Source organism: Anthonomus grandis, chromosome 11, assembly GCF_022605725.1.
Source record: "Anthonomus grandis grandis chromosome 11, icAntGran1.3, whole genome shotgun sequence".
Lineage (NCBI taxonomy): Eukaryota > Metazoa > Arthropoda > Insecta > Coleoptera > Curculionidae > Anthonomus > Anthonomus grandis.
Window position 1 is genome coordinate 29,547,967 of NC_065556.1, and position 11,827 is coordinate 29,559,793.

The 11,827-nt window shown below is 35.7% G+C and overlaps 1 protein-coding gene, 1 long non-coding RNA gene and 1 pseudogene across 4 annotated transcripts in view; 1 reads left to right on the forward strand and 2 right to left on the reverse strand.

Moving 5' to 3' along the window:
- Positions 1 to 6,231, reverse strand: part of LOC126742225 (condensin complex subunit 1-like) — a 36,320-nt gene extending 30,089 nt beyond the window's left edge. The window contains exons 1-2 of one of the 2 annotated variants that reach the window (XM_050448835.1): positions 6,146 to 6,231; positions 4,531 to 6,089 (exon numbers count right to left, since the gene is read on the reverse strand). In XM_050448835.1, the coding sequence (XP_050304792.1) occupies positions 4,531 to 6,089; position 6,146 (1,560 nt within the window). In that variant the 5' untranslated portion in view covers positions 6,147 to 6,231. Of the gene's footprint in view, positions 1 to 4,078; positions 4,212 to 4,530; positions 6,090 to 6,145 lie in introns of those variants that run through there. The other variant, XM_050448838.1, reaches the window with a different exon arrangement.
- The window catches only part of LOC126742237 (uncharacterized), a 263,438-nt gene that overhangs the window by 179,270 nt on the left and 72,341 nt on the right, over positions 1 to 11,827 (forward strand). The gene's annotated exons all lie outside the window — the stretch shown is intronic.
- Positions 6,958 to 7,868, reverse strand: LOC126742235 (uncharacterized; annotated as a pseudogene).

Consider the following 11,827-nt stretch of genomic DNA (forward strand, 5'->3'; position numbering starts at 1 on the left):
ACACATCTCGTGAGAGTGAGGACAATCGATCGGTGATTCCTAATTCATTTAATATCGACACATTGGTCCAGTGTGCAGACCAAAGTATGCGAAGCATCCTCCGCCAGCACCACAATTCAAAAGCATCTATTCGGTGCCTGTCGCTCGACTTTATTGCCCAGGATTCGGAACCATACGAAAATATCGAAAACACTAGGGTGTTTACCAGGGCTCTTTTCGTGTTTCTGGTTATGGATCTGTCTTTCCATATCTTGGATAAGTTTGACATTGCTGTCCTCGCTAATGCTATCCGCCTTCTTATTTCTGTTTCACACCCTCCCTTGCTATTTATTAGGGACCCTAAGTAGATGAATTCATCTACTACTTCAATTCTATTTTGCAGATTTCTTAACTGTATGGTGTTACTCCTGTCAGTGACCATTAACTTGGTCTTGTCTAGATTTATTTCGAGGCCTAGAGCTCGGCTTTCATTAGCGACCTGATCAATAAGTGTAACCATCTCATCTTCATCTCTTGTTATTAGGGTAGTGTCGTCCGCGTATCTGAGATTACATATCTTTCCACCATTGATTGACACACCTCCTTCAACATTTTCCAGGGCTCGTCTCATTATGAATTCACCGTAGGCATTGAAGAGTCTGGGTGATAGGATACATCCTTGACGGACGCCTCTATGTACTTTGAAAATGTTTGATGTTTTATTGACGAGACTAACTATGGCATTGTTATTTTCATATAGGTTGGTTGAGGAGGGACTCCTATTTCTTTCAATACGTTCCAGAGACTACTCCATTGAACACAATCGAAAGCCTTTTTGTAATCTATAAAGCACAAGAGCATGGGGGTATTGAACTCCCGGGCTTTCTCGATTAATTGGCAGATGTTGAATATTTGGTCCCTAGTCCCTCTTCCCTTAACGAAGCCTGCTTGTTCTGGAGGGATTTGACTAAGTAGTTTTGCAATCGTCTATCTATTATTTTAAGCAGGATTTTGCTGGTATGTGTGATTAGAGATATCGTTCGATAATTTTCGCATTTTTTTGAGGATCCCTTTTTGCGAATAGGTATAAATGCAGACGTTGTCCAGTCTTTAGGCCATTGACCACTTTGCCAGATCTTATTACATATATCATGTAGGATTTTGGTTCCCGGGTCTCCTAGTACTTTTATGAGCTCAGCACGAACTCCGTCTGTTCCTGGGGATTTGTTTAGCTTTAGGTTTTTTATAGCTTCTTTAATTTCAGACATAAGAATATTGGGCTCCATTTCAAATTGTGTGTTTTTTTTTCTGTTGTTCGATCACTTTTTCATCTTCCCATACTATCTTTCCGCCCTTGTCTTCAACTGTGAAAGTCTTTGGTTTGAATTTGCGTGTTATTTCCCTTACTTTTTGATACAAGTCTCTGGTGTCATGGGTGAGTTGATGTTCCTCTATATCCCTGCATATTTTTTTAATGTGTAAATGGTAGGGTGCCCTTCCATTTCATTTCTTTTCGTTTGTTAATTGTTTCTATGGTTTCTACGTCTTGCAGTTAACGACGGAGGATTTCCAGCGAGATCTGACCATAATGTAGTCAATTTGATTTCTGTATCTATCTCCTGGTGATGTCCATGTGTATAGGCGTCTTTTATGATGTGCAAATAATGTGTTTGCGATAGTGAGATTTTGTTCTTGGCAGAATTGAAGCATTCGTTCACCTCCTTCGTTTCTTGTCCCTAAGCCGAACGAACCAATTATTCCTTTGAGTTGTTCATCTATATCTTTTGTTTTGCCAATTTTAGCATTCATGTCTCCAGTAACAATGAGAATCTCATTTTTAGGAAGTTCATTTATGGTAGCATTCAGCTGCTCATAAAACGCCTCAATAGCTTTGTCCGAGGAGTCACTAGTTGGGGATCTTTATTGTTATGATACGATCGTTAATAGCATTGTATCCTAAGACAGCTTTGGCGGTTGATTTGGGCAGTAAGAAAGCAACTCCATTGCGGCGTTCTGTATCATTTCCTGAAAAGTATACTGTGTTTCCTGAGTCTGTGGTGTAATGCCCGGATCCTTTTCAGTGTGTTTCCGACATGCCTAGCAGATCTATTTTGTTTGCGCGGGCTTCTTTTTCGATGATGTACAGTTTTCCTGCCTGGAGAAGCCCTTGGATGTTCCATGAGCCGATTCGTGTAATGTAGCGGGTATTAATTCCTTCTCGTATGACGTTGTCCAAGACCGCTCCCCCCGGAGATCCGAATGGGAGCTATTTGAACCTCCGGAAATTTTCGTATTGAACATAGTCATGATGTTCTCTTGGGAAAAATAATGAAGGTGGTTTCCCCTTGCCTTCCTTCATGGTTGGGATAGGAAAGGATATGTGGTGTAGGTAAGGATTATGGGTAGGACGAGATGCCTCCAAGTCGGGAGGTGGAGAACATCAAGTGCTTCGCGTGGGCAGGGATGCCAAACCCTGAAGTAGATCTATTCTCCCTTGGGAACGAGAGAGAAGTATCTACCCGCTACCTCATTTACATAGATCATACGATACATTACATATTACAAGGATACATACTTACATAGATTAAAATAAAGATCTTTTTAATTAATTAACACTTGTATTAAATATATTACAAAATTATTTAGCAGTTCCGTATACTTGGGTTATAAATACCGTAGGTTGTTCTATGAAAAGAAATGTTGAAAGTGTTAACAAAAACCCTATATACAAATATAGCTCCAAACATATCACGACAAACCCTAAGTGGAAAAAACGACAAAGGCTGTTCGAGGACTAAATAATCACGATTATTGATAATAGTGTATGATAAGGACAATGCATAAGAAATGTATGTTGGATTCGCTACATAAATGTTATAGTAGGGAGACCAAATCACTAAACAATACTCCAACATGGATATGACCAGGCCACAATAAATAGCGCTTGTAGAATTAATGGAAAAAAACTTGCATTTCCTAATGATAAAGCTAAGAAGTCTAGATTACTGCTGACTTTACAGAAATAGTGTTAATGTGCTTAAGAAGGTTAAGTTTATCATCCAAAACAGTGACATACTCTAGAGATTGGCCGATTATTGTGAAGCAGTTCTACAAACTCTACGAAAGAAATTTATATAAATCATGATCAGTTTCTCCAAATAAATTTGATGATTAACACGATAGAATGCCTTGTAGAAATCTGTATGTAAGGCATCGATCTGTTTACAGTTTTTCAACATATAACCAATTTGGCCACAAGACAATCAAAAAGTTTAGTATTGCGCAGATAGAATGCAAATGCTATGATAGTTTTCCATGTTTCCCCTTTGGCTATTTTTGAATACACGAACAATATAGCTATATTTGTAAGCAGCTAGAAACTCGGAAGCTTTTAAGAAGCCATGAAAAAAATTAAACAAAGGCATAGCAATAGTATAGAGACACTTAGAGCTTATTAGGCAGCATACTTATACCCTCAAAGACATCAATAATGGAGATTCAGATGGATTATTACTGACACTCATGTTGGAATCAACTAGACTATCTAGTACATGAAGCTGATTGGAATTAGAAATTAAAGTTTTGACAAACTTTGCTCTTCCAAGCTGATACGAGATGTAAGTTTCCTAAACTTTATCCTCCATGCACTCTTATTGTCTCTGCTTTAAAAAAAAAAATAACACCTTCACCACACTGCTTTGTTCTAGATTTCTAAGATCATCAGAACATGTAATGGTATTGCGGCGAAGGCGTGAGATGACGTGGCAGGTATGGTATTTTTTTTTTACTGTATTTCATTAATCTGAATGTGATGGGCTTTCTTGTTGTGGCCTGGTCGATTTTTCACTTTTGAAGCTGTTGGGAACTGTTTTCCACACCTGATGAATCTTTCATTTTATATTCAACAACGTTCTCCATTTTAATAATTCTTTGGTTGGTTTTGTCAATAGTTCATGATGTTCGTGGCACAGATTACCTAAACCAGTTTAGGTAATCTGTGTTCGTGGCCTATCAATACGGACAGCCATTGGGGATTATACTACTTTTTAAAAATTTTTATTCTCAATACTGGTATTAAATAATTTATATAAATACTTACCCTCTTCAAATGTCCGAAATTTCTCAGCCATTGCAAAACTAACGGAGTATTTTCACAGACTGAAAACTTCGAAAGACCGAACCGAGAATGCAAAGACGATATTGATTAGAAAAACGAATTGACCCTGAACCGTAAGTGGTACGGATAGGGTGAACAAAGCCACTGTTTTTCATTAGATAATATTTAATTGGCCTGAGGGAACCGTAACCGGCATCTTAGTCTGAATCCGGCCTTAGCGCTCCCAAGTGTTCAACTTTCACTATAGGATTAAACATTTTTGCGTAGTACCGGTTTTTCATTTAAGATTTTTTAGTTATCAGTTAAATATAATAAAATCCAATCATAATCAATTGTCTGATCCATACTTAGTACTTACAATACTCACTTTGACTTTGTGTTTTGTTGTATTGAGAGCCTTATCGAACTAATCATAAAACTACATAAACACTTACTGTCAATCTTCCAACCTTTGTCAAGTCCATTGGTATATCATATACCGTATCTAATCCTAGGTCTTCCATCATCGACGTGTCGCTAGCCATCATAGGTGCAGGGATGGTGTTACTCTCGTCACTACTCGTTTCCATATCGCTTTCACTACAACAAGAACTGTCTTGTTGATTTTTTAACTGTAGAACAGACTTTCGAACCCTTTTCTCAAAAATATTTATCTCGTTTATAACCACTTTTGGATCGATACCTTCAGTACTTAAATCGTCTTGTATTGCTAAAATAATCTTTTTGGCTGATTTTATTTGGTTTTTGAACAAATTGAGTTTAGTTTTAGGATTTGTACGTGCCTTGGGACACTTTGAATAATCCACCTCGTTAGGGTCTAAAGGAAACAAACCAGAAGTTTTGAACGTACTTTTTATGTCGTCTTGGAAATGTTGCGTCCGTAACATCTCGTCGAATATTGTGCAAACATTTGTTTCATTAACGGAGCAGTCTACATTTTGTGGTCTACTTTTCCAATTGTCGACACACGCCTTCCAGTCAGATTTCTTGAGTTTGAATACTTTTAGATCTGCATGTCTCATCATACTATTGGTGTTTGGTGGTAAACTGTACAAAATAATTTGATTTTTCTCGCACCATTTACTTAATGTCACGGACAAGTAAGGGTTTTCTTTGTCGATAAAAATAATTACCGGTCTAGAAATGTTATTCTTCGACACCCAACTGTGAAAATTACATACGATGTATTTATAAAAAGAATCTATTGTCAATAAGCCATTTTCTGATTTTCCGACGGTCCAATTATTGGGTAAGTTGTTAGTGATGACCTCTGGAGTTTCGATGTATGGAAAAAATGCTACCGGAGAAGAAATGTTTCCACTGGCATTAAATGCCATGAGAACTGTGATAGTTTCACTATCCTTTAAATGAGTATACGTATTTTTGTACCCTTTTGGACCCAAAATACTTTTTGATGTTGGACACAGATAAAATTCCGACTCGTGATAAACAAAAATTCTCGAAGGATCATTAAATATATCTGTTAAATCATTATTTTCCAAAAACACTTGGAGATCTGAAAACCATTTTTTGATATCCTTTTCACTTACTACTGCTCTCGTTCTCTTTATGCTTATAAATATACCGGGGTTCCTTTTCATAAATCTATTATACCATTGATGACTAGGCATGCCATCTTTAAACAAATCTGGATCTAAACTAGTAGCTATTTGCGCAGCGTTTTTTAAAACCATCGCCTTTTTTATTGCAAAACCGCGTTTGGTTAATTGTTGAACCCAGTCGCTAATCTGCTCCTCACCATTTTTGGTTAGAAAAGGAGACGGTCCAGGTCTTGAAAGGTAATCAGGTCTTCTTCCCGTTACTCTATCAAGTATGGTACTTTTAGGTACCTGATATTTTCTACATACATCGCGAATGCTCATGCCTTTTTCCCGAATATCTTGAAGAGCGCTTATCAAGTCCTGTTTAGAGTACTGAAACATTTTTCGCTTTTGTTTCATTTTTTTTCTTCTACGGGATTTTTCTCTTGCCACTGGAAAAAAAAATCGACGGGTTTATTGTCGTAAAGTACAATCTATTTCTACTTACTATTTCGCCTTTGAAATATACCGTAAAGAAATAATTGACGATGTCAACCAAACTGGTTACATTTTTAGGGCACGTTCATCACATACAGTAGTAGTTTTTGATATGTGACAGTTTCAGATGGGTTGTATTCGCATAAAGGAAGACACAGATTGGCGCGATCACGATCATGACGGCGGTGGCGGCTGATCGCAGCTGTGGAAAATAAACGTCTTTATTCATATCGACGCGATACCACTCCACGAAAAACGCGACCTGACAGCGTTCCAGACAGCGGTAGCGATCAGTTGGAACTTGTCGAGTTTGGCCGCAGATCGTCAACAATATTTTGGGTACATTTCATACTTTTTTTGATAAATATGGATACTACAACAGAACAATTAATTGAATTGATTAAAAAACATAGAATTCTTTATGATTTATCACATCCGGAATATAAGAAAACCAGAATCAAAAATAAGGTTTGGGATGAAATAGGAGCTTTGCTGAAAATAGATGGTATGTATATATTATATTATATTACAAAATTGAACGGTATTTTCATTATTTTTCGGTATTTGTATGACATAAAAGTTTGACGCGAGAAGTTCGTTTTGTTATTTTGTAAATTATCACAAAATTACTTGAGTCAAGATCAAAATTGCATATTATATTTGACATTTAGATACTTACCAAAATCTTACAACAAGCTTTTATGTCATACAAATTTTGTAATATAATAAATTGACTCTAGTTTGATTTAATTTAAAATTTATTTTTCACTTTTTAGGGCATTTTAATAAAAGCTTGTTTGTAAAAATGTTTTTTTTTTAATTATTTAACTTGAATTTTTTTTCTTTAAATGAAACAAGTAATATTTTATTATCAGGTTATATTGTATGCAGCTTTAAGAAGATAAAGTAATATAGAAAAAATATTAAGTATTAAAAAAATTTACAAAATTTTCTCGTATTTGAAACGAATAGTTTGTCGCTCTTCGGCCGTCAGCTGGAAGAGGATCTAACGCTCCTATTATGAGCTCTGCATCTTCTAATAGATGTGAAAAAAGTAGATCTCTTTTTTCCGTACGTAAATAGTTATGTAAAACACACGTTCCTTTGATAACTTTTATAGATGTTTCTACTTTGAGTTCTAAGGGTCTGTAAAATAACCTCCATTTTTGAGCTAAAATGCCAAAGCATTTTCGACTACTCTCCATGCACGACATAGGCGCTTATTGTATTTTTCTTTTCGAATATCGTGACGTGATAATCTGTAAGGGAATGGTCTCATTAGAAAGGATGTTAAAACAAATGCTTCATCGCCAATAAGTACACAAGGAGTTTCTTCATTTTGACCTGGCAAGGCTCTATTGGGAGGAAATAATCCTCTGGACATCCGTTGTCCAAAAGAGGATGCTTCAAAAATGCCACCATCACTGTTTTTACCATAGCCGCCGATATCCACACATACAAATTTATATTCGTGGTCCACAATAGCCAATAATACAACTGACATTTTTTTAAGATAATAGTAATAATTTGAACCGCTATTAGGAGGGCACTTGATTGCGACATGTTTCCCATCTATACTCCCAATACAGTTGGGAAACTGCCATGAATTCTCAAATCCGGAAATTGTTCTTTCCCATAGCTCTGTGGATGGTTCGGGCATATAAATAGGCTGTAGATGTTTCCATATTGCATCACACACTTACAATAATTTGACTCACAGTTGAAAATCCCATTCTGTAGCTGTGGCCGATTGTTTTTAAAGAATCTCCAGTCGCAAGAAACCTGCAAATATAAATCAATGAAATTACGCAGAGTTGTCGCAAATTCACCTTTTCCAGGTGCATTTGTGAATTTTTTATTATTTATTATAATTATTTTTTAGGTGAAGATGCAAAGAAAAGATGGAAAAATATTCGCGACTGCTACGCAAAGCATCTTCGATCTGAAAAGACTCATGCAGGTCAGAAAGGCAAAAATATTGATCGATATAGAAGTTGGCCTTCGGCTGCTCAGATGTCAGCTTTTAAGCCGTTCTTGCAGTTTGCTCAAACGTCAAGTAATGTTAAGGAAACAGTTAATGAAGATACTCAAAGTAGTCAGGAGGAGAATCACTTGAGTAGAAGAGAAACTGAAACATATGAAAATAGCTCTGATGTAGATCGGTCTAGGTCATCCGCAAATACTACGGAAAATTCAACCATTACTCCTCATCTATTGAAAAAAACTGCACCTAAGCGAAAATTTGTACGAGAGAACAATGAATCGTCCGTTTCTCAGGTTTTGTCATATTTGAAAAATAAAGATAACAATTCACAGGGTACGAGTTATGACGACCTTGATTTGTTATTTTTGGGACATGCTAAAGCGATTAAAAAACTATCTTCAAAACGTCAAGCTGTTGCAAAATATCGAGTTGCGCAAGTAATAATGGAAGAGGAATTACGTGATATAGAGGAAACCACAACTGGTTCATCCTTTTCAGTAACTACAGGTACCAGACTTCATACACCTTCTGGCGTAAATTATCAGCAAAATTCGACATGTCAAACAAGTAATCAGTTTTCGAATTCACCACTTAATTCATATGCTGCCACCTCACCACCGGAATCGGATAATTCAAACATGCTCAGAAGCAACCACATGGTATGAAACTTTTTCTCGAAGGAATTTATAAGCTTTTTTTGATAATGGTATGTTGTTTGTGTATTTAACAGATTTTTTTATGTATCCAAGTAAAACATACGCAAGTCGAAATGCAAATAAACAAAAAATACAAACCAATAAATTAGTTTTCTTACCGTAAAGTAACTGCTAGACGTTCAGCGGTTGTTATAGGCTCTCTAAAATTAGTATATGCCTTTTTTATATCTTCTTCAATCAGTTTTAATATGTAATCAAAACTTTTTATTGGCATTCGAAAATATACAAAAATACAATTCGTGCACCCAGATCCTTCTCTTTCTAAAAGTATAATACAGTATAGTAATTAACATAAAGGATAATTCACAAATATACTACACAAGCAACAATTATTATTAAAATACTTACCTTTCTCTGCACTCATCCTCACATAAGGCTGCAAGTAACAGCACCTCATCTCGATCAGTCATTTTCTTTTGTCAACAAACAAGCTATAACTACATGGTAAAAAGATGAACTGGTCGCCACCGTAGTCGCATTAGTTTGTGTTAAAATGATCGCTTACGATATCCTGGCTGTGATCGTGATCGTGATCACGGCCGCGATCGCGCCAGTCTGTGCCTTCCTTAATTCGTACCAGCGATACCAATTTCACTTGTCTGTGATTTATACGAGTTTTAAAAAATATATCAGATTATCAACTGCGTTTTTGTTGAATCGGCGATCGAAATTCGCTAATTTGCCAAAGGTAGGAAATTTTGGGTAATTCTAGTTAAACTTGTTTTGTTAAATTTTTTCCAAATGTTGTATTCTTCAACACATCTCCGTCTGATTCATGACCATAAGTACCAATATCAGCCATAATAAACTCATAGTTGACATTTACAACTGCCATCTTGAATATTATGATCTTGAATTATAAGGTTTTCTTGTTTATGTGTGCTTCCCATCTATAGTTTCAAGTGAGGAGCATTCCTACGAGTTTCGAAATCTTTGGATATTTTTTCCATTCCATGATTGTTGATGGGAACTGAAGAGAAAAGTTAAATTTCTCTTTCAGGATTCTACGATTAATGAAGAATACTTTCGTGGAAGATGGTTTTTCGAGGGTCTACTTTGGGTTGGTTCAGCTCCTATCTATCGGCCGTGTCCAAAGGGTTAATTTTGATGGTCATTGCTCTGAAGAACTACAGACTACTGTAGGCAAAGTATATAGATTCAACTATATACTTGTCGGAGAGTCAGTATTGTTACTTTCGGCGGACATGTTCGTTATAAGTAAAACTCGTGATTCATGAAAATACACACTTAATTACGTCAGTATAAAGTACCGTCGCGAATAAAATAAAAGAACTAGTGATCCGAAGCCGGTCTATCTATTATCAGTTCTCTCAAAAGACTGCCTTTTCTTTTCCTTTATACTTGTCCAAGCATTCATTCCCGGCCTCGTTCCACTCTCTCGATAAGAGATGTCATGTCCTTTATTTTATTTCTAAATAAACTTCACTAAAAATCAACATGAACTTAGACTCATAAAAATAATTAATGGACGGCCGTACCGCCGATCGGTGACAGTAACTTAATACCAAGCCTATTACTAATCAAAACAAATCCTTATCTTAATATTCTTAGAAAAAGGCGACATACTTTATTAGACTGTGTTATATACTTTATTAGACTTTATTGACTGTGGCAAAATATATAGATTTCAACTATATGCTTTATTAGACTATTATTAGACTGTGCTATAGGGGTTTCCCAAGGTTCTGTACTAGTTATTGTTTCTTCTTTATGTTAACGACCTTCCTTTACTCCCCATAAAAGGTAAGGTTATTACGTTTGCAGATAACACCGCCATCATTTGGCATGGAAAACACATTGACCAACTGAAAATGTATCTGGGTGCTGACTTACTTATGATTGGGGAATGGTGAAATGCAAATCGACTTTGTTTTAATATGTCTGTCGAAAACAAATCTGTTAAGTTTGTAATGTTAAATGAATTCTGTCACTATCATTAAGGAGTCGATTTCAACTCCACATTGTTACAGGTTGTTGGGATTGACGATTAATTGTAGATTCAAAGTCCAGGAACACATAATCAGTGTGCAGTAAAGTGTGTTTATATTGCAAAGATGCTTATCATGCCCTTGTGGAATCACATCTTCGCTATGGGATTTGTTTCTGGGGATCATGTGCCCACTATTTGTTTTGCAAAAAAGAACAATTAGAGCCCTTTTTAGAGTGGAGTGGCGACCCTTTCTTGACTCTTTGTTGCTTGTATATGCTGAAACAATAACTATGGTCTTCAAAAAGCACAAGACGGAAATTGTAGGAGGCAGTTCATTTGGAACTCGCCTTACGTACATCCTTCCGTTAGCCCTTCACTTTAGAGCAAGTGAGAAGTTGTTTTATTTAATTAGGTAAAAAAATCTTCATCACCTTCCTCTCCGAATAAGAAAACTTAACTCTTATATTAGATTTAAAGAGCATTTAAAAATATTGTTAGTTACTCAAGCATATTATACATTAGACGAGTCTATTTTGCTTTTTGATATCCACTAGTCCTTTTTACTGACTTAGATTTAATAAGGCTTTGTCAATAACTCTGTTTGGACAATAAAGCTACTTTTTAAATTTAAATTCTACGTGTTTTAAAAGATGTTCGTGAGTAGAGTACTATCACAACAGTTGTAGCCAAATCTTGGTCAGACCTTTTAAATCTTCAAATTGCAACACTAACATGTGCTCTATAATGGAGGTTTTATACATATTTATTTATTTAGCAGTTTATTTCCAACAGGCAAAGCCCAGTTACAGGAAAATCTACAATTAATGTTTTGAAAGTGTAAACAAGTATTAAATTACTATAAATTAAATAACAAAAAGAAAGAAAAATAAAGATAACTTAAATTACTATAGTAACATCATCATGTATATATCAAAATTAAAGGAGATGTAAATTAACATTAGAATGAACAAAGAAAGGGATTCATGGGACAAGGGAAAAAAGAAAGAAAAAAGGAATTATGGTAACTGTTGGTTTGTCAGA